The sequence below is a fragment of the Lipomyces doorenjongii genome (genome assembly GCF_038497915.1).
Source record: "Lipomyces doorenjongii strain NRRL Y-27504 unplaced genomic scaffold V1508scaffold_1, whole genome shotgun sequence".
Lineage (NCBI taxonomy): Eukaryota > Fungi > Ascomycota > Lipomycetes > Lipomycetales > Lipomycetaceae > Lipomyces > Lipomyces doorenjongii.
In genome coordinates this window covers 796,652-820,080 of record NW_027118068.1, presented here as the reverse complement: position 1 = coordinate 820,080, position 23,429 = coordinate 796,652, and the positions used below count along the sequence as shown (strand labels likewise).

General features: G+C 46.4%; 9 protein-coding genes across 9 annotated transcripts; 6 read left to right on the top strand and 3 right to left on the bottom strand.

Moving 5' to 3' along the window:
- Nucleotides 1-1,422: 1,422 nt before the first annotated feature.
- Nucleotides 1,423-2,346, bottom strand: V1508DRAFT_401593 (uncharacterized protein; the record flags this gene model as incomplete). Its single annotated transcript, XM_066938428.1, is given in 7 exon segments — nt 1,423-1,496; nt 1,516-1,624; nt 1,688-1,711; nt 1,734-1,967; nt 2,024-2,164; nt 2,194-2,251; nt 2,327-2,346. The coding sequence occupies 7 exon segments, from the start codon at nt 2,344-2,346 to the stop codon at nt 1,423-1,425; spliced, it is 660 nt and encodes a 219-aa protein (XP_066799241.1).
- A 738-nt stretch (nt 2,347-3,084) lies between these two features.
- Nucleotides 3,085-4,268, bottom strand: V1508DRAFT_408328 (Asp/Glu/hydantoin racemase). Its single transcript, XM_066938997.1, has one exon. It carries the CDS (start codon nt 3,866-3,868, stop codon nt 3,191-3,193), a length of 678 nt encoding a protein of 225 aa, XP_066799240.1. The 5' UTR covers nt 3,869-4,268; the 3' UTR covers nt 3,085-3,190.
- Nucleotides 4,269-5,223: 955 nt separating this feature from the next.
- On the bottom strand, nt 5,224-7,976 carry V1508DRAFT_408325 (Transketolase, thiamine diphosphate binding domain-containing protein). Its single transcript, XM_066938996.1, has 6 exons — nt 7,820-7,976; nt 7,632-7,671; nt 7,463-7,565; nt 7,262-7,404; nt 5,754-7,202; nt 5,224-5,698 (listed from the first exon to the last, which is right to left on the bottom strand). The coding sequence occupies exons 1-6, from the start codon at nt 7,877-7,879 to the stop codon at nt 5,436-5,438; spliced, it is 2,058 nt and encodes a 685-aa protein (XP_066799239.1). The 5' UTR covers nt 7,880-7,976; the 3' UTR covers nt 5,224-5,435.
- Nucleotides 7,977-9,216: 1,240 nt separating this feature from the next.
- On the top strand, nt 9,217-10,973 carry V1508DRAFT_408317 (Anp1-domain-containing protein). The gene is made up of 3 exons (XM_066938995.1): nt 9,217-10,284; nt 10,338-10,434; nt 10,490-10,973. Exons 1-3 carry the CDS (start codon nt 9,501-9,503, stop codon nt 10,653-10,655), a joined length of 1,047 nt encoding a protein of 348 aa, XP_066799238.1. The 5' UTR covers nt 9,217-9,500; the 3' UTR covers nt 10,656-10,973.
- A 400-nt stretch (nt 10,974-11,373) lies between these two features.
- Nucleotides 11,374-15,511, top strand: V1508DRAFT_408314 (phosphatidylserine decarboxylase-domain-containing protein). Its single transcript, XM_066938994.1, has 11 exons — nt 11,374-11,676; nt 11,737-11,781; nt 11,844-12,002; nt 12,056-12,138; nt 12,190-13,960; nt 14,022-14,196; nt 14,249-14,390; nt 14,441-14,687; nt 14,736-14,836; nt 14,891-15,152; nt 15,216-15,511. Exons 1-11 carry the CDS (start codon nt 11,539-11,541, stop codon nt 15,363-15,365), a joined length of 3,273 nt encoding a protein of 1,090 aa, XP_066799237.1. The 5' UTR covers nt 11,374-11,538; the 3' UTR covers nt 15,366-15,511.
- Nucleotides 15,512-15,788: 277 nt separating this feature from the next.
- Nucleotides 15,789-18,363, top strand: V1508DRAFT_363412 (Mis12-Mtw1 protein family-domain-containing protein). The gene is made up of 7 exons (XM_066937268.1): nt 15,789-16,580; nt 16,635-16,647; nt 16,700-17,140; nt 17,191-17,361; nt 17,413-17,486; nt 17,540-17,625; nt 17,680-18,363. Exons 1-7 carry the CDS (start codon nt 16,275-16,277, stop codon nt 18,074-18,076), a joined length of 1,488 nt encoding a protein of 495 aa, XP_066799236.1. The 5' UTR covers nt 15,789-16,274; the 3' UTR covers nt 18,077-18,363.
- Nucleotides 18,364-18,419: 56 nt separating this feature from the next.
- V1508DRAFT_429697 (uncharacterized protein) lies at nt 18,420-19,739 on the top strand (the record flags this gene model as incomplete). The annotated part of the gene is made up of 1 exon (XM_066941896.1): nt 18,420-19,739. One exon carries the CDS (start codon nt 18,420-18,422, stop codon nt 19,737-19,739), a length of 1,320 nt encoding a protein of 439 aa, XP_066799235.1.
- Nucleotides 19,740-20,432: 693 nt separating this feature from the next.
- On the top strand, nt 20,433-21,326 carry V1508DRAFT_347051 (uncharacterized protein; the record flags this gene model as incomplete). Its single annotated transcript, XM_066936679.1, has 1 exon — nt 20,433-21,326. The coding sequence occupies one exon, from the start codon at nt 20,433-20,435 to the stop codon at nt 21,324-21,326; it is 894 nt and encodes a 297-aa protein (XP_066799234.1).
- A 459-nt stretch (nt 21,327-21,785) lies between these two features.
- V1508DRAFT_408302 (RNA polymerase II transcription elongation factor-domain-containing protein) lies at nt 21,786-23,238 on the top strand. The gene is made up of 4 exons (XM_066938992.1): nt 21,786-22,039; nt 22,114-22,205; nt 22,263-22,346; nt 22,400-23,238. Exons 1-4 carry the CDS (start codon nt 21,913-21,915, stop codon nt 23,063-23,065), a joined length of 969 nt encoding a protein of 322 aa, XP_066799233.1. The 5' UTR covers nt 21,786-21,912; the 3' UTR covers nt 23,066-23,238.
- The last annotated feature ends 191 nt before the right edge of the window (nt 23,239-23,429 follow it).

The following is a 23,429-nucleotide window of genomic DNA, read 5'->3' as shown; positions in this document are numbered from 1 at the left end:
AGGCATTTAGAGCCAATTGAATTCCGTTTTCATCAGCATACGGCATTTTATATAGAAGTGGTTGAAAATCGACGCGTTGAAAAATGTTGATCAATAAATTTCTGGCGTGGCGGGCAAATGGGCGGTTCGGTGGTGTGGGCGGTTCGCTAGGGAAGTACGTTATCGTCACCCTCACTTCTTCTTCCTCAGCCTCACTCTATAACTTACGCCTTCCGGAGGTGACTCGTATTCCAGAATTGTGGTCCTTTGTGACAGCATTCGTATAGCTGATATTGGTAGCTTGGTAAACTGGAGCAATCCGACCGAGTCGTACCTCATTTAGTTCTGTGGAGCCATCTCTGCGCGACAATCCCGCATGTCATCTGTAATATACAACCAATAGCATCATGTATGAGCAATCCACTTACTATCACACAGTCCCCTTTTACCGCCATATTATTATTACGGCATGATGTCTTTACCCGAGTTTCCGCTGAGACGGATTTAAGGTTGCGCCTTAAAACGGGACGGCTAAATGCCCTACTATATGCCAAGATAGTTAACGCTTCAATACTAGTGCTCATCCGATCTTGGCAGTCGTAGGCTGTATATACTTAATTTTCGCACCAAGCCCGGCTTGACTCTGCTCGTGAGTGAGTCTACCAGTCATCTCATCTGCAAGATATGTGAATCTAGGACAGCACGTCCCAGCCAGATGTGGCAATCATTCTACAACTCTCGACAGTTCGCGTCTGAGCAAATCTTCATGCTGTGGTTGCTTTCATTCCTTGCTTGCAATCTGCCGTTCCTCTCAACACAACGGTCTCTCCATTTCGATAACAGCCATGCTCCACCATGGTCTAGCCAAATTAAGCTAAGTTAATTCATTGTAAAAAGAGGAGCGAAGATCCGCACAAAAATACGAAATGTTCCTCTTCCCGTATTCTCATTCACAGGAATAATGAATCGATGTTGGGAGACTTGAATGTCTATAGGAAGGCAGGATTGCTACTTTTGGCGCGTTGATTCACTCACTCTTCTTGTCTTGTGGCCACTCCTACCTCATCAATGATTGATTCCTTGGACCATCGATTTATAAAGTGTGGCTAACAATAATTTGCTGCGTAACAGGTCTAGTGATAGATTTCAAACAACAACGATTCATAATAAAACAGATAAATTCCAAAATACATCTCTAACCTCATCTTCCTCCGAAGGCTAACCACAGAATATCTCAATTCAATGCCCAAAAACACCTACAATGACAACAAGCACTTTAAATGCAAGATCTACCAAGGCACAATCGATCCTTCATAGTTCTCAACAAGAAATCGTCCGTCGGACCCAAGTCAACAAAGCCTGTCATCTTCGTAGCGCTTTCTTCGGTTGGAATTCCTTCTCGTTTCGCGTGCCTAGCATGCTTTAACTTTGCAAAATAGTAATCTACCGTGGCAAAGTTGATCCATCATATTTTCTCAGCAAGTCTTCATCAGACGAAGTCAACGGGTCAACAACGCCTCAGCATTTTAGTTGCACTCTCTTCGGCAGTAATTCCAAGTCCAGCGACATACATATCGGTGAACACAATACCAGGGTGAATGGGCACGACGATGAAGTCAAGTGATTGGAGTTGCATATGGAAATACTATATGTATGATGTTAGGTTCACATTTCTGTAATCTGTGCACCTCAGAGAAGATCCACTTGCCAAACATACCATGTTCAATGCCGACTTAGATGCAGGCAGGGATGACCCCGGCAGATGTGAAAAACTCTGCACTCTGTTTGGTGACTTCCAAGGAGGAACCAGCAGATGAAACAAAAACAATTGTCTTTGACTGGCGTTTCTCAAGCAAAGGGATTAACTTAGAGGTGAAATACGTTGGCGCTACAACGCTGACTTTGAAATGAGTCTCCAATTCGACCGCATCAATGGATCTGATGGACGCTTCGTCGCGTTCGAGACCTAATTTGTAAACTCCAAGATTCTCCAGGCTAGATTAGCATCAGGAGAATCGCAGCACATCGATATGCATATACGCACATTCCAAACCTCATCGATTCCTTCCGGCGCAATATTTTCAATTTCAGCCACTGCAGAGTCGATTGTCCCGTAATCCACGGCCTCCATCTCGACGAACTTGACGTTGTTTAACTGCGCAATTGCTGTTCCTCGAATCTTTTCCTTGGACCGTACTGTCCTGTCGCAATTACGATGTATCCATGCTCGCTGAGCTGGGCTGCAAGAACAATAGCAAGGCCAATGCCTGTTCTGGTCAGTCATGTCGTAGGAGATGTCGATTGCAATCCACATACCTCGATTGGCTCCGGCGGTGATGACGATAACTTTAGAAGACCTGGAGACATATTTTTATATAGCCCAATCCATGTTGGTGTTATGTCCATTGGCACTTCCAAGTAGTTGTCCCATAGGACTGATGAGCAAATCACTTGCAATGTCCAGGATAAATCATTTTGTGTTATAAATCAACTCATACTCTTACTGTGGATCTTGAACAATTTCACCACTGATGCATACCGTTGTTCGGAAAGTGCCGCAAGGCTTATAAACCTTAGTATTACAAATTACTTAAAAATCTCTTAGAAAAGGTGCTCCAGTACTATTATAGGTCACTCCGGGTCCCATCTGCCGATTCTTAACGGGGTGTAAATCAGCTTGAGGACTGTAGTCGTTCCTCAACGCCTAACACGATATATACGAGCAATAGTTAATCGTATACTTCTGCAACCAATAGAATAGCAGTTGTACTCGCAAATCGTATCCACCCGTCGGCCGTAGCCGATAACCAGCCAAAACAATTAACAATGTTTGATTGACAATATTTGATGTAATCACGACTTGCTGGCACGTAGACTTGCTGTCATCGTAAGGTCACCAATGATGATATACTTGGTCAACTGCCATTAGGTTAGCGGAGAAGCCGCATCTTCGGCGGCGCAAGGGTTTGTGTGCCGGTTGAATATAACATTTCAAGTTGTGTATTCGTCCGCAAGCGAGTAGGAGTTGAGCATTGTACAGAAGAGGCGCACATGTATATTAAGGGCTGTATCATATGCTGTTCCATGGAATGATATATTCTAAGAACGAGAAAAGTTGCCTGTTAGACCAGCGGCTCACATATTATTATTGCTACACGCTTTCACAGTCATGGGGTCGAGTCATGTGTGGGTTTATTTACAGTACAATTCACTAGTGCCCAGACCGAATCAAGCCCACCAATATCTCTACACCGGCAACAACGCCATCAACCACTCTAATCTTATCTCCCACCGCTTTCGTAATCGCCTCCTCCATACCTGCCATCCCTGCACATCCTAGACATATTACGCTCGCACCGTTCGCGACTGCCCTGATAGCTGCGTCGCCAATTCTCTGACTCACAACATCCGCCGACGCATCATGAAGTTCTAATACGCCCAAGCCTGTCGAAAAAGTACCGGCAAATAATGTTTCTGACCCTAGAAACGCCCTTACTGCGTCGCTGAGTAGTACTTCCCAAATTTTAACCGTCGTGACGATAGCAAACTTTCCTCCAAGTGCAATCGAGTGCAGAACTGATGCCTGAAAAATTCCCAACACCGGCTTCGAGGTCTGCTCCTTCAAACAATGAACCAGTGGATGATCCGAATAACAGGCAACAAGAAAACCTTCATATTTGTCTAATAGCGGGATTAGAGCTGGTAAACAGTTCGCGGCGGATGTAATCTCTGTCGTGACGGAATCAATCTGTAGCGGACCGCCCTCTGGGCCGGTAAAATAGTCATAGTGGAACTCGGTTGGTGGCCGCAGTATTTGTTTCAAAGTGACTGATACCGAACGAGATGAATTTGGATTGATGACTAAAATTGACGGCATGCTGAATGTCATCCATACGGTTGCTTCTGGGAAGGAATGCCGGTGTCGTCTAAGAACACTCGCAACCACCAACCAACCTCTTGTGATTAAAGTTTTCACGGATTTGGAAACCCAGTATTATTGGTTGATTTCATACACTCAATCGCAATTAAGGCTTCTTCTTATTCAGCTCAGCTTTCATAGGCGACCAAGCCCCTCGGTCCGCTGCCAGTTCTGGCGATGCGTTCTCGACAGGCGGCAAGAGGGCAGTCTGGAACCGCAGTGAGTCCAAGACGGAGGGGCCAGTCCTACCGGTCACACGACACCTAGTTGACAGGCGTCAAGAGGGGAGCCTGTGACAGGATCATGAGAAATAGTGTTTACCTCTGGGATTGTTTGTTTTCCCTCTGGATTTTGCTTTCTCGGATTTCCCTACGCCCTTGTCCAAATGGATAGATTCTTTGAACTCAAATCGAGAATCTGCTCAAGACTCTACACCCAAACAAGCACGCTACTCACCCTTCCCTGAGGCTTGTCTCCTTCCCATCGGCAAGGCCAGATTGCATGTAGTAGAACTCGGCTTTTGTTCGTAAGTTCAAAATCCGGGGGTTTGGTGGCCGAGTAATACAGGTTTTCTTCCCCCGTTAGAACCTAGGTGTCAGAGAGAAACAGGACGTTGCTCTGACACGGACGTGGATATAGTGTTAATCAATAGTAGAAGGCAGTGAAAAGGTGAATAGCAGAGTCGCTTTTGGTTTTAGTTGTGGCTGATCTCCTGTTAGACGCTTTGGATAATCCATTAGCAAGTATCAAGTGCATCGTTCTGTTGCAAGCTGGTCGATAGATATATAACTTGGAATGATGAAAAGCACGAATATTTAATTTAATTACCATTATCAATCATTCAAAGCAAAATCTTCCTAGGAACACATGCGTAGCCATTGTAGCAGTTAAAATTACACGACTGTCGCAGGGAAATTCAATATTCAACTTCCGTTAGCAGAGTATTCACTTCAATGATCGTTTCGCAGATGAATGTTTATTGAGGTTCTTGGTGATCTCGTCGGAAGAATTTCCGGAGGACTTAATTAGTTACTTGCCTCTGCGATCTCGTCGGAAGAATTTCCGGAGTACGTGATTAGTTACTTTGCATCTACAGCGCGTTCTTTTACATCAATCGAATGCATCTCATTGGTTTGAAGTCTCTGAAACATATCATCTGTGTACCGGTCGTCTTACCTTCAAAGGGATCCCGTGGCTGTATTGAAAAATAGAACCTAAACAAAGAGGATAACAATTTGTCATTGCCAGGCATTGCCCAAAGATTGTTTGGCTAAGTCCGACAGCTAAGTGGATTTTGGTTGGCTCAATATATGCATGACCTTCGACAGTTGATAAATTATTGTTCATAATATTATTAATTCTAGATATTGTACTTTCAATTACACTGTAACTGATCACATACATACCTATCTACGTCATCACAAGATTTTAACCACTCGACAAATTACAATAAGGCAATATCACAAATACACGACGAAACCGTATTACACAAAGGAGACGGAGAATGAATCTACGCATTGACCACAGGCAACTTTTCTTACTCGACCTGAGTGAAAGCCCGGCGGATGGGCGAGCGGAGGGGAATCCCCTTCCAGAACTCGATGGTCTTCTCGGCGCGCTCAGCGATTCCCTCCGGGGTGAAGCCAAACTTCTTGTACACCTGGAGGTATGGGCCGGAGGCACCGAATCTATTGATGCCAAATTGCTCGTGGGAATACTTTTGCCAGCCAAGAGTGGTCATGACTTCGACCGAGAGGATTGGGTGACCGTCAGGGAAAACCGACAACTTGTACTCCTCGCCTAAATGGGTGTTTATGGTCAATTCGAAAAGCATCAATACAATAGAAATACTTACTCTGCTTGTCGAACGTTAACCAGTCGGGCAACGAAACGAGACGAGCCTTGAGACCTTTGGACTCCAGGATCTGGGTGGCCTCAAGCGAGAGGTAGACCTCGGAACCGGTGGAGACGATGGTGACATCAGCATTCTCGACCTCTTTGAGGACGTAACCACCCTTGATAGCCTTCTCGATGGACGAGCCCTCCAGTTGCGGAAGGTTTTGACGGGAGAGAGCGAGGATGGAAGGAGTGTGAGTTTCAGTGAGAGCCTTGTAGTAGGCAGCAGAGGTCTCGTTGCCGTCAGCGGGACGCCAGACCATAATATTGGGAAGAGCACGGAAGTGTGCAAGAGTCTCGATAGGCTGGTGCGTTGGACCGTCCTCACCGAGACCAATGGAGTCATGCGTGGCGACCCAGATAACACGAACGTCAGAGAGAGCAGAAAGTCTGACTGCGCCAGCGGCGTATGAAACGAAATTCAAGAAAGTACCGCCGAATGGGATCAAACCTCCATAAGCCGCAAGACCGTTCATGATGGCACCCATGCTATGCTCACGGACACCATATCGGATGTAGCGGCCAGAGTACTCACCAAAGCCAGTAGAAGGAGGCTGGAAATCGACAGCAGTCTTCCACCTGGTGAAGTTAGAGCCAGTTAAATCGGCGGAACCACCAATGAGACCAGGAACAATATCGCAGATCTTATTGAGGACGGTCTCAGAAAGCTTGCGGGAGGCAATAGCCGGATCGCTGGTGCTGTAAACTGGGAGGGACTTCTCCCAGCCCTCGGGAAGCTTATTCTCAATTCTCAACGTCAGGTCTGCAGCAAGCTCCGGGTAGTCGGAAGCATACTTTGCGAAGAGCTGGTTCCAGGCCTCTTCAGCGGCAGCACCAGCTGCCGCCTGTTTAGCAGCAAGGTCATACACCTCCTGCGGGACAACGAACGACTCATTGGGATCAAAGCCAAAGAGCTCCTTAACGTGAGCGGCATCATCCTTCTTCAAGGGGTTGCCGTGGACGCCGTGGGTGCCCTGGAGCTTTGAACCGAAACCAATGGTCGTGGTAATCTTGATAATAGATGGCTTGTCCTTGACGGACTGGGCCTCCTCGATGGCAGCGGCGATGCCAGCAAGGTCGTGGTCACCATCCTTGACCCAGACAGTGTGCCAGCCATAGGCCTCATATCGCTTTAAGACATCCTCAGTCAACGCCTGGTCAGTATCACCATCAATAGAGATATGGTTGTCGTCATAGAAAACAATCAAGTTTCCAAGTTGCAGGTGCCCAGCGGTGGAGCAGGCCTCAGAAGCAACACCCTCCATAACGCAGCCGTCACCCATGATGGAATAAGTGTAGTTGTTGAAGAGCTCATAACCAGGCTTGTTGAATCGCGCAGCGTAGTGAGCCTCGGCCATAGCAAGACCGACAGCGTTTGAAACACCTTGTCCGAGAGGACCAGTGGTAACTATCGAGAACTTAGCAATTCCATTCACGTAGTACGCGGCTACGAATCAACGAACTTACCCTCAACGCCAGGGGTGTCTGCAGCCTCCGGATGACCAGGAGTCTTCGAGCCGAGCTGACGGAAATTCTTTAAGTCATCCAAACTCAAGTCATAACCATATAGGTGAAGAAGAGCATACAAAAGCATGCAACCGTGACCATTACTACAGAACAAGCAATTGTTAATATATCAAATCGTGTAGTGGCGCCGTATTGACGTACCTCAATACAAATCGATCTCTATTAATGAACTTAGGGTTCTTGGGGTTAAAACTCATGAACTTGTTGAACAAGACATGAGAGACGGGGGCAAGACCCATAGGAGCTATATTATTAGATATGATCACCGATTTGTCTCATTGTTGGACTGATGTGCTGCAAAAAGCCTTACCACCAGGGTGTCCAGAGTTGGCCTTGATCGTAGCATCAACCTAACCAGCAATTGATCAGATTCCAGTCTAGACAAATAATAGACATCGCATTATATCCAAATATCGCAGGAAGTCTCGCCACAGTCGCGGTATAGGAATATGTCGAGCGATCTGCCTATCGCCACAACTATCCAGACAGGAAACTTACCGCAAGGAGACGGATGGTGTTGATTGAAAGAGTATCAACTTTGTCAAATGAAGGAGCCATCTTTACTACAGAATTGAAGCAATTGGCAAGAAAACTACGAAGAGAAATGGCGGAGGATATCAAGAAAGTAGCAAAAAGGTGACGGGCTGGAGACGCCCGTTTTAAGTGGCAGTACCGACTAGAACCGGCGCCCCAATATTAACTCTGAACAGTAATCACAGCAGCGTACGTGCATTTCAGGATTTATATGCATCACTTGCGTAATGATTATGCCAGATTCCGTGTGGCACCGGGCCTCATGAGTCCGAGCTCCGCTCTGTCTGTGCATTAATCCTGTTGGCTCGCACCATTCAACGGCAGGGCTGCTGCCATCCGCCTTTGAGCTGTCCGGGTTGTTACATATTCGATCGAGTTCATACACTCAAACAGCCTATCGATGAGTGAAGTTGTCGGCACATCTGAATTCTGTCATATTAATGATATGATTGCGTCAATCAGACTTGAGTACGTGTTGTCTGCTGCCGCCGTCATTGGCGCGTATCGTCGTGAGACTTTAGTGCAGCTCGCTGTGGGGCCTAGAGTGGGGGGATCGCCAGTTGTCGAGGCAAGCTCCTGCCCGTTTGAAGCCTGCAATCGCGGCACTATCTCTTCCTATGTGGAGCCTATTTACCTCTCAGCTCAGGAAAAACGTTAGATCCAAGGCGAGCCGCACCAGAATGTCATTTGAGGGGGCCCCCGGCTTCCGTCACGTCCAGTCGTCAACCCAGTTTCTCGTAAACAATTAATTTGAATGTCTGCTACCATGATGCGTCGTATTTTTTATGTTCTTTGCTCCCCCATTCAGGTTTTTGTTGGCCAGAGGTAACCCTACAGTGGCATGACGTTGACCTTATTGGAGTGTTGCGTTTGCAACGTTGCAGCTGAACTGTATGTAGTTTCAGAATTTAGCTCTGTATGTTCCTATGGTCGATGTGAAGAAGCTACTTCGGAAAGATGGTTATCATCCTGACATAAACGACGCTATTATTGAAGCAATGGTTGGTCTGTTGGCGTCAGGTCGATCAAGGCGAGAGCTACTTGCCACGTTCGTGGAATCGACTTCCGGCCACAGTACATACCGGCATATAATATGTTGTATAAATAAATAAATGAATCAATGGATTCTACTATTTACGATGTTTACTGCAACGCACAGTGATAATTTTATGGATCACGTGATTTAAAATTTATTGATGGTGCGATTAAACCCATATATACCTAAGCTTATGCAATATGAGATTTAAGTGAGGGCACCAATATCACATGCACCATATATACACAACGATGTTACATTTACTCCCTCGCTCGTGAAATTCCAATTGTGGGCTGCGATTGATTTTGACACACAGCAGCGTTGTAACACTTCAACTCGACCGCGTGAAGATTCTGTTTTGGCCGATGAATAGGAGTTGCCCGGTTGTTCCAGACTTGTTAGATTCTACCTTTCGGGTTGATAGGCAACCAGGACCCTTCCCAGCGTGTGGTATTTGGATTTGGAAATACGCCAGGCCAGCGCAGTTGCCTTAGGCCCCTGTGATTAGAAGACTCGCTACATAACCTGACAGACCTAGAGAGTATCATTGTGCGCAACTAGATAGTTGCATATAGATTACCAAGACAGCTCAGAAAAGTGAGTGACAATATGGCGATGTATAAGTCGAAGAAGTTCCGGGGGCGGCCTTTTTGTATCGTCACCATCGTCGGCGCGTCATTATTACTGCTCTTCTATCTAATATCCCCATCCTCATCTTCATCAAAGGCTCAGAAGCGGCCGCCGCCAGCTATTGGTGGCACAAAATCGATTAGTCATTACCGACTTGACGGGCTGCAATCGACATGGAGGTCATTTGAAAGTCATGAGCGTGTTCTTATCCTAACACCCATCGCTCGATTTTACGATGAATACTGGAACAATCTCATAAATCTCAATTATCCACACGAACTCATCGAACTAGGTTTTATCCTTCCGAGAGGCAGAGAGGCTAACAGCGCCCTACTGCGACTGGAGGAAGCAGTTAAGAGACTCCAGACAGGGACGAAGAAGAACCGGTTTGCCAAGGTCACAATATTACGACAAGATTTTGACAGTCCGTTTTCTCAAAGTGAAAAGGATAGGCACGCACTGAGCGGACAGAAAGAGCGACGGGCTGCTATGGCTCGGGCACGAAATTCGTTGTTTACCACGACGATCAATGCGGGAATAAGTTGGGTGTTGTGGTTGGATGCGGATATCGTGGAAACTCCAACTACTCTCGTGCAGGATCTTGCGGCACATAACAAGCCGATTATAGTGGCGAATTGCTATCAGCGATATGTCGATCACGGCGAGAACAAAATACGGGCTTACGATTTCAACAGTTGGCAAGACAGCGATACGGCGTTACAAATGGCGAAGGACATGGGTGACGACGAGGTTATATTTGAGGGTACTTCTGTGATATATTTTGCTACTCTAAAATTATTCTAATAGGGCATTTAGGATACGCCGAGATGGCCACCTATCGCGCACTAATGTCCTATCAGTACGTTGCAGGCAACGACATCCACGAAGAGATTCAATTGGACGGCGTGGGAGCGTAAGTTATAACTGATCATTGTTTGTATATTGAATTGTGGAACTAAAGGTGATAGTACTGCTCTGCTAGTAAAGGCTGAAGTTCACCGTGATGGCGCGATGTTCCCATCTTTCCCATTCTATCACTTAATAGAATCCGAGGGCTTTGCTAAGATGGCCAAGCGACTAGGATACCAATCCTATGGATTACCAAACTATTTAATTTATCACTACAACGAATAAAGCATTAACTTGGATCAAGGAGACATAGAATGTTCGTTTGGTTCTTACAGTGTATATCATTTACGCATAGGTTGTTCTTTCCGTTCATATATAAATTTCAAATGTTACAATCTTTGTTTTGTTCATATTTTTGAGTCGTAGTTAAGGGGTGGGCGGGTTTTTTTCTTCGAACCATAGTCGCCTAGTACGTAAATGATAGATAAGTACAGTGAGTGAATACGGCGTATACCTGTGTATTGACGATACAAGGTGTATAAAATCGATCCAAATGTATCTATGTACTTTACTCAGGGAAACAGCACTGTATATCTTCCGGAGACTTTTACTTTGAAATTCTCATTGACATCCGACCAAACTTAAAAAATCTCCGTATGCCTTCGACTGGAAGTTGATTGTTTTTGGCACCCATGTGGAGCGCGTGCTGTGCGGCTCATTTATAAGAGTTGTATGTAGGATCAGTTGCGGGGAGATGGGCTTCGTACTACGAACGTCATACCCCTCATGCTGGCATTGCTATTTTCAGATGCTGTCTTATGCTCTTGGTAATGAAACACTGACAATTGAGAACACAGTAATATCATACTTTATAAGATTTGCGCCATTAGGAGATTAGTGTACGGAATCCTGCAGCGTATCTGCAGAACTGCATTTGTACAGTTGAGTGGCCGCTGATCTCATGCGATCTGGGTGCGGCTAAAAAGTCTCTTCCATACGCGCGCGCCTTACACAGTTCATATAAACGGACCCTCGTCACATAACGCAAGCTTTACCCAGCCAGAATCATCTTCGTCCTTGTTTAATGCACGTACTATTTATTGTTCGTGCTAGTCGACATATTCTGTCCAAGATTTAGTTTAGATGTTGATGGGTTTAGTGCAGCACAATGGTTCTCGCCAGCATTCTAGGACGACGTACCCCAGGGATTTCCTCTGCTACGCCGTCACCGTCTCCAAGTCGTAGTGCGTCCCCGCGTCCTGCTCCTGCAGAGCCCTCGCTAGTTTTGAAGATCTACGTTTTAAAGGTGAAAAATCTGCTGTTTTTGAGTTTTGCCACGAACCGCGTCCGTACTAACGCTCACTAGGCCAAAGATCTTGCAGCGCTGGATCGGGGTGGTACCAGCGATCCGGTGGGAAATTGTTATATAGAGAATGACTATTGAGGTACTCACTAACCTAGTCAGCGAAGTAGTACACCGTAATTGTTTTGGATGATTTCAAGGGTACGACTCAGGCTATCCAGAAAACACTCAATCCAGAATGGAACGCAGTGTTTAGTGTTGGGCTGTACCCCTCAGAGTCGGAGTACATAATCGAAGGGACTTTGTGGGATAAAGATCGCTTTTCGAAGGTAATGTTTATGATAACAGCCAATCTGTTAATGTGCAAATATTTACTTGACAGGATTACTTGGGAAGTTTTGACATATCTGTCAGTGAGAAGTTTAGCCAACGTGATGTGAAGGTCGTTGACAGTAATGAAAACGAGTATGGAATAGGAGGCACAATATACTGGTGGTAGAGCTGATTTAGTATTAGGCCTCAATGGTATCCGCTCTATTCAACGAGAGCGAGGAAGACGTATGTTAAGGGGTATGTCTACATTAAGCTTGCTCTTGTTTGTCCTCTCGATCCCGGTGCAACGAACGAAAACCTTCTGAGCAAGTGGAAGACAATAGCGTCGCACGATTCTGACCCCACGACTCCGCTATTGCCTCTTTCTGACAGCGAAAGTGTGTTGGACAACAGTGTTAGCAGTTCGGAGAGCTCGGATGAGGAAAGTGAAACCCCACCTGAAGGAATTGCAGATAGGACTTACTTGAATGTACCGGACAAGACATCTCGCAGTCGTCGATTAAGACTGAGGCGTCGACGCAGTCATAAGCCGTACCACGTTGGAAGTCTGGCAGATGTCGTAGGCGTCGTGTTCTTTGAGATTGTCAAAGTTACGGATCTGCCACCAGAGCGCAATGTTATGAGAACTGGGTTCGACATGGATCCATTTGTTGTTGTGTCTTTCGGAAAGAACGTGGTTCGTACTGGGGTTCAACGGCATAGTTTGAACCCGGTATATAACGAGAAGGTTCTTTTCCCGATTCTTCGACATGAACAAGGTTATACATTCAACTTAACAGTCATTGATCGTGACGCACTCTCCAACAATGATTTCGTGGCAATGGCTTCACTCCCAGTTCAAGAGATTCTCAAATTTGCGCCAAAACCAGACCCTGATACTGGCCTCTACAACTTGCCGCTTGAGCCTCCTGGGCCAAGCACAGCAAGCTCCAAGCAGCAGTCTCGAAGCAGAGGTAGTGGCAGCCCGCCGTCTCAAGTGCCATCGCGTCCGCACACTCCGTTCTCCTCTTCTGACCACTCGGAGAAACTATCGGAGGCCATGAAAAATACAGGTATCGCAACTAATGAATCCATGGATCAATCTATGACGACCTTCAATGTCCCGCTTGTTCTTAAGCACAGGGCCCGTTGGGAGGAAAAGCACAGTCCAGAAGTTCAAATACGAGCAAAGTATGTTCCGTATTCAGCTTTGCGACAACAGTTTTGGAAATATTTACTAGTGCTCTACGATGGTGATGAGAGTTATATGATTTCACGGTTTGAAATTGATGGATTGCTAGAGTATTTGGGGTCCACTCTTCATAGTTCCACAGTGGATAGCTTTTTCTCAAGATTTGGAAAGTCGATTGACGAAGATTTGACATTTGACGAAGCCATTGTTTGCCTTGAAGACCAGCTTCACAAGGACCGTGGCAGGCGGTCAAAGGTTATTGAGCATGTGATTCCGATGGCTGCTGCGTCTACGGAGGACGACTTATTGGCACATACAGCTGAATCTAAACCCACTGCCGACCTGACTACAGCTCTACAAGAAGACTGTCATTTAGTCGCTGACCGCTCGGGTCCATCGTTTGATACTATGACCGAAGACAACTATTCTCGGTTCGAGTCGGAATTACGTGCTCTCAAAACTGGAGAGGAGACATCGCGTGAGAAGATGCCGACCACCACTACTGATTCTCCGGTTGCGAAGCGGTCTAATGCGAGTGTGGAAGATGGTACGGCGACTCCAATTGAATCCTATTTCGAGGATATTGAGGAGAAAACCGAAGAGCATGTTATTACGATCAGGGAATGCCCAGTGTGCCATCAGCCGAGACTGGATAAGCGAAGTGAGGTTGATATTATTACGCATCTTGCTATGTGCGCTAGTCAGGACTGGAAGCAGGTCGATCTCTTAACCATGAATGCTTACGTGACTTCTGATCAAGCCAAGAGAAAATGGGTCGGAAATGTGAGAATAGCTTACAGTTACATCTGCCAAATATTAATGCAAGGCTAACTCAAGGAATTAGGTAGTTTCTAAACTTGGATATGGTGGTTACCGACTAGGTGCAAACTCTGCCAATATTCTTGTTCAAGATCGCATCACCGGTTACATTTCTGAAGAACGCATGAGCATGTACGTTCGTCTGGGAATCCGTTTGCTGTACAAAGGTCTCAAGAGCCGAGAAATGGAACGGAAAAGAAGTGAGCAGTTAGAATTCATGTCGATGTAGCGTCATTCTAATAATCATTTCAGTTCGGAAACTCTTGGCTTCTTTGAGCCTGAAACAGGGCAAGAAGTATGATGACATACGGTCTGTGAGAGACATTAAGCCGTTCGTCGAATTTCACCAGCTTGATCTTTCAGAAGTCCTGGAGCCATTAGATTATTTTAAGAAGTGAGTGTCTTCCCGAAGGCGCCTGATTGCAAGTCTAACATTAGTACTAGCTTCAATCAATTTTTTTACAGGAAACTCAAACCAGGTGCACGTCCTTGTGCGGCACCGGATCAGCCCAAAATTGCGACTTCTCCTGCCGACTGCCGTACAGTAGTTTTCCAGGACATTGACAAAGCAACGCAGATCTGGGTCAAGGGCCGGGAATTTAGTCTTGAACGGCTCTTTGGCGCGGCCTATCCTGACGATGTTAAGAACTTTGTCGGTGGTTCCATGGGAATTTTTAGATTAGCCCCACAAGTAAGCTTACCGATGTAGCGGAAAATAGACACAACTAACCGGTTTCAGGACTATCACAGGTTTCATATTCCTGTGGATGGCGTCCTTGGTCGCCCGAAGCTCATTGAAGGAGCTTACTATACTGTCAATCCGATGGCAATCAGATCGGAGTATTATACCATTCACATACTGCGTACAGGTTCTAATTACTAACGAGTTATTAGCCTCGATGTCTTTGGTGAGAACGTCCGCGTCCTATTGCCCATTGATTCCGACGAATTCGGACGAGTCATGATTGTCTGTATCGGCGCCATGATGGTTGGCAGCACAGTAATTACTGCAAAAGAAGGGCAGCGAGTATCTCGTACTGAAGAACTCGGGTATTTTCAGTTTGGTGGGAGTACTCTGTTGTTGTTTTTCCAGCCTGGTAAACTAGAGTTCGACTCGGATCTTGTAAGTAATTCGAAAGACTCCTTGGAAACTTTGGTAAGATTCTCATGGATGATGATTCGTATCTATGTTCGAAATATTCACACTCTAATCTTCTAGATTCGCGTGGGAATGTCAATCGGTCATACGCCAGATGAGGATGAACGGCTTCAAGAGCATGGCAAAGTGGAGGAGATGTCGGAGAAAGAGAAAGCAGAGGCTGCAAGGAGAATTGAGGGTAGTCTGGCGCCTAAGGTTGACGATTTTTAGACCGGGTCGATATTTCTGAATAATATTTTCGTGTCCTTTAGAATGTCAGTCGTTAGCGAAATACGTAGTACTATTCTGTGCGAGCCGGAACTTATCGATGTCATGCAAAAGATGTAATGACACTCCAAATTTAAAATATACTGGTGTAACTAACACTAAGCCCCTCTGTAAAATCTAATCATCAATTGGAGCGCGACAAATTTCAATCAAGTCCGCTCATTAACAATAACATGCACACATTGGAAGATGTGTGTATTTTATAGATCTAGTAGACGTTGGCAGATTCCAGTTGATAGAGGCCTCATTGTCGTGTGCCATGATTTTATGCTGGTCCACGCCTAAAAAAGCGCGGATTGGTGGTCGCGTTGTTGTCGTTGAACAGTTGCCAAGACAACCAAGCTACCCACAACAAGCGAACCCGAAACCTAGCTGTCCGCCAACAATGCCATCGGCGTATCGTCAAGTGCATCACCAACTGTCCGCGATATCTAGACGTCCTGGCACCTGCACCGCGCGCTCACAACAGTCGGCATTGTCTCTTGGAATTTGTTATGAGAAGTTGCACTGGTTTGTGAGACCATTTGCAAGACTTGAGGCATCAGTTCACCACAAAGACCAATATTCGACTAAGACCGAGGACCACATTGTTCGCAGCCACTGAATATTGGCACTTCGGCATCGCATCCCTACCGGAAGTCTATTATCGGTCAACGCAAACGCAAAGACGAATATACATTGAGAAGGGAATATCAGAGCTTTGTTCTTGTGTGATTGACTTTTTGGAGTACGTGCATCGGCTGAGGAGTTCGATGCATCAACGCGAATCAACGATAACATAAACATCGATACCGCGTCGCTAAATAGCACCTAACAGAGCAAATTAAGTAAAAGTATTGATAGAATATTACTATGCCGTCACGGCACGCGTCAGTAGCTACAGTACCTGCGCCAGTAGGAGGATCGACTTTAAAGGCATCCATTAATTTGTCGAACTCGATGCGGCCGCCGCCTACGAGTGGACTAGGTCGGAAACGGAAAGCCGGTGATGGAAGTAATGGAGAGCTAGCAGGCGCTGAAGAGGCTTTGGTGTTACGGCGTGAGAAGGAGAATGCTGGCGTCATCGTTAATGGGACTGCTCCGAATACTGCGAGACGGAGAAGAGCCGCTGCTGTCGCTGCTGAGACGAAGATACTGGAAAGTTCAAGGAAAAATAAGGTAGAATGTATTACGTTTACTAAGTTGTAATAGATGCTAACAAACGTGCTATAGAAGAGTCGAAAAGGTAAAAGGTTGCCAATTAATTTTTGTTGTCGAAATACTGACAGGGATTACAGCTGCAGCAGAAGATGATGACGGGTTTGTATTTACCAGAGTGCGAAATATATCACCACCATCGCCACCTACACAAGCACTTTCCACACCGACGTCGAACGTTCTCATCAAGCGGGCCACGAGACAACCCAATAACACTCCGCCTTGCGACAACGTAAACCAGCGACGAAAATCGTTCAGTTTTGAAGATGACTCTCCGATGCCAGGAGCCAATAAAATATCACAGCCACCATCCCATCAACCATCTGAGAAGCTATTCACGTTGCTAGATTCGACGCAGTCTTATTCAGAAGAGTCCCAAACAATGCTTATATCCCTGCCACTTACTGACACGCCAATGATCAGAAGAAATCAGCAATTACGGCAAAACGCTCCGAATGGTCGACGGAGTAGTTTAGGCTTACGCGGAAAACGGGCAAGTTCGCTGAGCAGCGGGCTAGTTGGTATGTTGCCATTACCGTCTCTTGGAGTCGAATTCTGACGCCATGTCTAGCTGTTCCGCATGCCGATATATCGCCAGAAGACTTTTACAAACATCTAGATTCAGACTTGCCAGATCCGCATCGCATGAAACAACTGCTGACGTGGTGCGCATATCGGAGTATGGAAGAAACAAAGGATTGGGCGAAAGAACGCTGGGCTCATTCACCGGCAGCTGCAATTGGTATGGGCTGCTCGTCTTTGATCTGTTATTGCGTATGCTAATGTAACTTAGCTCGTGTAATTGAGGAACAATTATTGAAAGATTTAACGGACGGTAAAATATCAACAAGTTGGTGGAATCGACCTGTACGTAGTCCTTGGATTCTCATACGATCTTATGTTCTCTAACAAGCCACTAGGATAATGAAGATCGGCTGAAGAAGCCAAATCCGCAGAATGTCGCAAATCTAGCCAAGATAGATGAGTTCAAGAAACGATTAGAGCGGTATGTATGTCTTGGTTGGATTTCGAAGTTAACTGATTCTGACGATATTTGTAGGCTACGAGCAGAGAAGAAGGCATGGGCAGAAATTGAGTCAGATATTAAGCCGATAGTACCGCCGTCATCTAATATTGATGTGTCGCTATTATTGCCGAAAGAAGCCGCATTTTTGACACGACAAGCTTCCGTTATGGCTACCGACGAGTCACAACCGAGTGCTGAAGCAATAGCACTGAATGTCAAAGATGTGGAGATACAGGTTGATACCTTACGGCATTCGATGCACAGTGTCAACTCATTGTCGACCGCTGTAGAAAAATATGCCGAACAAGTCCTACGAGACGTGGCTAGCGCAGTGGCCAAAACCGAAGAGAAGGCCCGTAAGGCTGCTGGCACGGAAGGCGTGGGTATGCGAGAAATTTTGCAAACATTGACGAAAGTTGATCGATTATGATATTTGCCTCAGAAATATGTTTCATTGGAATAAGAGTTGGTGTACGATATATGTTGACGCTCGGGAGTTTAGTTTTTTGTAAAGCCCTGTAGAGGTTAGGTGGACGCGTTTGCCTTGTTATTATGGGTTATCATAATAGTTTATTGATAAGATGTGTACTACTAGTTCCTAATTTTAGATTTTATAAAATTACTTGCTGTAGCATACATTTGAGACGGCATATATATGACGATGGCAATTGGTTGGATTATTATGGTATTATTAAGGTTGGTTTTTTACTGTTGAGGGTGAGGGCTTGGGCGAGACAAACGCAAGGTATGAAACTGGCGATTCACAAGCACAAATGAATATTCTGTCTAGTATAGCCGCGAACTACGCTACGATTACGAACTGTTTGCGGAGTCATTCTGGGACTTTCCCAGTTGTGGGCACAATTGTTTGGTCATATAGACCATTATTCCGTCAAAACTCTTCACCGGAAGTCGCCGGCTCCAACCAGTACACTACTGCGCCAAGCTTGACTGAGCAATCGAAATCTTCCTCGAGCAGCAACTCTAGGACACGAAAGAAATTATCTTTTATCATGGAGAAACTTCAAAGCCGGCATCTGATAGACACGGGGGACAGCGAGGACATGTATTTCGTCCGGTTAGGCACGATTCAACGCCACCCGCGAGTGATTCCGGCCGACGTGCGGGACTCGTTGCTCAAGTACTTCAAGCACAAGATGTTCTTTGCGTTTGGATGGGACGTGTTTGTTGGCTATTTGGGGAGCACTTCCAAGCCGGAATTGTTTGTGACGAATAATCAAGTGGAGTATTTCTTGAGCGAAGTACAGAGACGGGGTGGTGTCAAGATTGACGGGATCGACGACGCAAGTAAAGTTGATCCTAAAATGATACGGGGACTGAAGCACATTGTCAAGACTGCGGATGTGGTGCAATTTCATGACAAGACTAGCAAAGAAGGACTTAAGTACGACTCTTCCCCGAGGGTCCTGTGGACTCAGGAACAACGGGCGAGAAAGAAAGAAATTGAGGCAGCGAAGAAGGCTGAAAAGAGGGAGAGCGCACGGGAACGTGCTCTCGAGATGGAACGTCTGGTTAAGCAGAGCATCGAGGATCGGAAGATGGTGTTCATTGCTGTCGATATCGAAGTGTATGAACTAAATCATAACTGCGTCACAGAGATTGGAGTTGCGATATTGGATTTGCGTAAAGGAAATGCGAAAGATGCGAAACCTGTTGGCCGTCATCTTCGAGTAAAGGAATATATGCATTTGAAAAACGGCAAGTTTGTTGATGACGCGTCGGAGAAGTTCGAGTTTGGCAAGTCTGAGATTTTGACTCTCAAGGAGTGTGCAAACGAGGTGAAGGCAATCTTTGAAGAAAATGGAGACAGAGCAATATTTGTCGGTCACGACGGTGCAAATGATGTCCGGTATTTGAGGCAGATTGGAGCTGACTTACCCGAAGACCTTCTGATGGCTGATACTTTGACATTATGGAAGGTCACTCACGGCGAAGATGGACCGTCGACACTCGGACGATTGTTAATCGAGTACGATATCTCGCCATGGAATCTACATAATGCAGGAAACGATGCATATTATACTGTCCAGGTTTTGATGGCGATGTATGGTAAGAATGCTGGTCAGGAATGAGTACGGGTTATTGACTGCGTGTTTATTGATTGGAGTTTTGGGGCAATTTATTCTGCTGTGTAAATAGAAAGTACTTTTACAGTCAATTAGAGGTAATCTCACCGCATGCCTGCAAACTGGAGGGTGACGGAATCACAACATATTGCAGTCTTAGAGCATACACTGATCTATAGCGAATCATGCACGACGCTCAATCACTCAATCACCCGGGCATAAAGATGGGTTGTGCACCAAAGGAGCCGTAATTTTAACAGGCGAGCGCGAACCTCGAAGCCTGATGTGGCCAGAGAATGTTAATCGCACACCAATAAATCAAAGTGGAGCGTGCAGGTGAGATGGAGTTGGAAAGTCTATGATCATGGGGGCGCAAAAGGACGCGCCGATTGGAGAACCCCTAGTGTTAGGGGTTCCAGAGTGTTCAGGGTTTGGGTTCTGTGGAACTGTAGGGTTAGGGCTGATGCAAAGGTCAGTGCTTTGGCTGAGGCGTTGTCGCGCACGTTGCCGTTCCCGGCCTCGGTTGCCGGCGCGCTGTTCGTACCCAACGTTTTGAGTGCACTATTCCCCACCGTGTTCGGTCGCGTTGACTAGCAGCTTTCGGCTTTCACCAGAGACGATAAGTCTTTGTGTGCACCACCCGCCTAAAGGCTCCGGCTCCAGGCTCCTGCCAACAACATCCGCTAATCTCTTCGAACAATGGCCCAGTCCGCACTCTCCGCCGCGCTCTCTGCGCTGTCCGCCAGAGAGATCGCCGACAAGTCCTTACTCGCCTCCCGTTCGCCCGCCTCCGTCAGCGCCGTTTCAAGTGACGCCGGCGAAAGCAGAGACACAACTAACAGCAGCAGTGGTGCGGTTGTAGCCACGTATACTTCCATCAGGCAACAGCCCGACAGCATTTTCGCCGGAATGCGGCCAGTCTCGTCTTCGCCCGTCGCCTCCAGCAGCGGTCCGATCCGTGCACCGCTCACTAGTTCGTTTCGTGGGCCGATACCTTCGAGCTCTTTCCCGTCATCCTCGAACGCGAGTGTGCCTGTGTCGCCCAACATGTTCCCGTTCTCCCCACCCATCAGCGGCGTGCGTGTGCTGCGCGACAGGCGTCGACGCGGAAGCAGCGTCGTCACCACGACGATCCTCAGTCCATACGATGGCGAGCTTATGTTCTCGTCCTCTTTCGACGAACGTGAGCTCAAGATGAACGAGGACGATGACGATTACGACATGGACGACATGGATGTCGACGAGATGGATCTCGACTACAAAAGCGATACCGACGAAGAGGACTGGCAGTCGGCCGGAGTTGAGTCGCTTCGCCGTGGCAACGCGTTCCACCTCATGGGCAAGGACGGCGCTTCCTCGTCTTCTTCAGACTCCGGCTTCTCGGCGTCTTCAGGAGCCTCGATTCTGTCGACTGGAACAACAGACACGAAACTGAGCGTGTATTCGCAGTCCGTGCCCGCAGTGGCAATCATGAAGCCTGCTATGATGCGCAGCAGTCCGCCTTCAAAAAGCTTCGGCATGCATATGGACGAGAATAGACAAGAACGGGAGGCGGATGCAATTCAGGCGTTAGTTCAGCTTCGATCATTGTAAATAGTGTGCTTGTATTTGTGTTATACGGACTAGTTTTGTTAATATGGGTTTTCGGGCTTTGTTATTTTTATGGTCTACCGAGTGATTTTGACTTTTACGACGGTTGAGTAATCCGTCAACAAAGTGATATGTCGTTGTATAATTATAATTTTGCATAACAGTTATCTGTATTTTAATATCATTATCGCTTGTATTAGTATGTCATGTATTGATGGCATGATTGTGTCAAGTGATCCATGCGGGTTCTCGTATAAAATGGATCATTGTCACTGTGGCATTGTCAAACATTGCACTTCGTTAGTCGTAAAATCTAGTGGCAAGCATTGCAACTACAGAGCAGCCTAATAACAACACCGATTACAGTGTGTGGTCAGTCCTTAGTCCGACGTTGGTTGGTGCGCTGGTTAGTAAGACTACGTACAGGCCAGCCGCGGAGAACATCATTCCAAGTTGGATTGTGCTGCGAGAGAGGAAACATGACTTCCGATCTAATTGGCACATATTTCCATCACCATTGTACCAAAAAAACTATTTACGACCGTATATCCTCACAATCCTCGCCTTATGACGGCTCTATATTTTCCGTATGTATAGTCATCCGGCTTGTACTGCAGTCATGATCAATCCATCGGAGGAGGGAGAGTATCCAGTGGCAACCGGCATCGGATTCGGCAAACACCAAAGCAATTCAGAGCAGGCATTTGAATTGAAATGTGAGCATCAGTGTTAAAACTGACTGGAAGTATACCCGGAGCTAGTTTGAGAAACTAATTGCTGCAAATACCAGACAACTTCAAGCCAGATTCAATTGACGACTCTCGGCAGTCAATATTAACCCGATCTGGATCGGAGTTTACATTAGAGTCACCCGGAGTCAAAGTATGGCATACCTTCAGTTATTAGGCGAACTCAGTTCTAAATTAATACGCTAAATAGAACGGAGAGTCGTATTTCTTCAACGGACAGCACACAGAGACCAGGGACATAGACTGCCTGCTGGTGTACGACAAGGAGACCGGGGTGGGTAGCTTTGCTGGCTAAGATAATAAGTCAATACTAATAGCGTGACTAAGTTGTTTGTTCTGCATCATGTATCCGGCATAATACGCTTAAAGCCACAAAGATCTGTTCCCAAGCCAGCGAAAAAGCAGGCATCTGCGAACGGTTACCACCATTCCCAACCGTCGTCCTCAGTATCCTCGTCTTCGAACTCGCCCATTAAATCAACGATTTTAGGGTCATCTAAGGATGACAGAGTTATTGAACTGCCGTCATTAGGAGTCGAGCCGGAGGTCGAATCCAAGGATGAGCCACTGCCTAAGCAAGAATTTGATGCCGAATTGAATCCTGAGTCGACAACGAAGGCTTCGGCACCACTCTCTCGGACGATTCCTAGACGCCATCCAACTCCAGTTAGTGACGAAGACGAGTCGGATGCTGACGATAATCGTCCACCACTTCATGTTCCTACACGACCACCTAGTCGCGTACCTGTCAAAAATATCGAGGAGAGTTCCTCAGATGAAGACGACGATGGGGATGTCAAGATGACCAACGTACTGCTGCAGAAGAGAGAAGAAGAATCGTCGGACGAGGACGACGACCAAGATCCGCCTCCTCAAGGCTACGCTCAACCTCCGTTACAAGCTGTAAGGGTCAGAGGGCCCATCAGCTTGCGAGGTTATGCCGGAGGTGGCCGTATGGAAGATGATATTTCCTCAAGTAGCGAGGAGGAATAGGATTACGAATAACATTTTAAGGTAAATCACTGGGTTTGGCTTCTTGTGCGCATTTGGCATTTTTGGCAGGGGCAATAACGAACCGCTGCTTGGTTGGCGTCTATAGAGTTCAGAGAATAAATACGAATGCTTACGATTTTGTGTACATCAATATCGATATAGTTGATTCTGCCATAAAGTCGACGCTAAATTTATCATTTGCCCGCAGAACCACTACGCGACTCGGCTGAGTGGCAAACCGGCGATTATTTGCGCACTAGCTGCTAAATTAAGAAGGCGAAGTTTAGTAGCATGGTCCAATAACTATATCATTGTAGATCACTTGTAAAGGACTTTAGCGACCTTGTAACATCCAGATTCTCGG

Excerpts from the sequence above, each read along its gene's own strand:
- V1508DRAFT_408328 (XM_066938997.1), bottom strand. The coding sequence starts at position 3,868 with ATGACATTCAGCATGCCGTCAATTTTAGTCATCAATCCAAATTCATCT.
- V1508DRAFT_408325 (XM_066938996.1), bottom strand. The coding sequence starts at position 7,879 with ATGGCTCCTTCATTTGACAAAGTTGATACTCTTTCAATCAACACCATC. Across the intron at positions 7,566-7,631 it reads CAACTCTGGACACCCTGGTG|CTCCTATGGGTCTTGCCCCC; the intron begins GTAAGGCTTTTT and ends CTAATAATATAG. Across the intron at positions 5,699-5,753 it reads GTTAACGTTCGACAAGCAGA|GCGAGGAGTACAAGTTGTCG; the intron begins GTAAGTATTTCT and ends ACACCCATTTAG.
- V1508DRAFT_408317 (XM_066938995.1), top strand. The coding sequence starts at position 9,501 with ATGGCGATGTATAAGTCGAAGAAGTTCCGGGGGCGGCCTTTTTGTATC. Across the intron at positions 10,285-10,337 it reads CGACGAGGTTATATTTGAGG|GATACGCCGAGATGGCCACC; the intron begins GTACTTCTGTGA and ends TAGGGCATTTAG. Across the intron at positions 10,435-10,489 it reads CAATTGGACGGCGTGGGAGC|TACTGCTCTGCTAGTAAAGG; the intron begins GTAAGTTATAAC and ends TAAAGGTGATAG.
- V1508DRAFT_408314 (XM_066938994.1), top strand. The coding sequence starts at position 11,539 with ATGGTTCTCGCCAGCATTCTAGGACGACGTACCCCAGGGATTTCCTCT. Across the intron at positions 11,677-11,736 it reads TGAAGATCTACGTTTTAAAG|GCCAAAGATCTTGCAGCGCT; the intron begins GTGAAAAATCTG and ends AACGCTCACTAG. Across the intron at positions 13,961-14,021 it reads AGAGAAAATGGGTCGGAAAT|GTAGTTTCTAAACTTGGATA; the intron begins GTGAGAATAGCT and ends TCAAGGAATTAG.
- V1508DRAFT_363412 (XM_066937268.1), top strand. The coding sequence starts at position 16,275 with ATGCCGTCACGGCACGCGTCAGTAGCTACAGTACCTGCGCCAGTAGGA. Across the intron at positions 17,141-17,190 it reads GCTGAGCAGCGGGCTAGTTG|CTGTTCCGCATGCCGATATA; the intron begins GTATGTTGCCAT and ends CGCCATGTCTAG. Across the intron at positions 17,487-17,539 it reads CAAGTTGGTGGAATCGACCT|GATAATGAAGATCGGCTGAA; the intron begins GTACGTAGTCCT and ends ACAAGCCACTAG.
- V1508DRAFT_408302 (XM_066938992.1), top strand. The coding sequence starts at position 21,913 with ATGTATAGTCATCCGGCTTGTACTGCAGTCATGATCAATCCATCGGAG. Across the intron at positions 22,206-22,262 it reads TAGAGTCACCCGGAGTCAAA|AACGGAGAGTCGTATTTCTT; the intron begins GTATGGCATACC and ends TACGCTAAATAG. Across the intron at positions 22,347-22,399 it reads TGTACGACAAGGAGACCGGG|TTGTTTGTTCTGCATCATGT; the intron begins GTGGGTAGCTTT and ends AGCGTGACTAAG.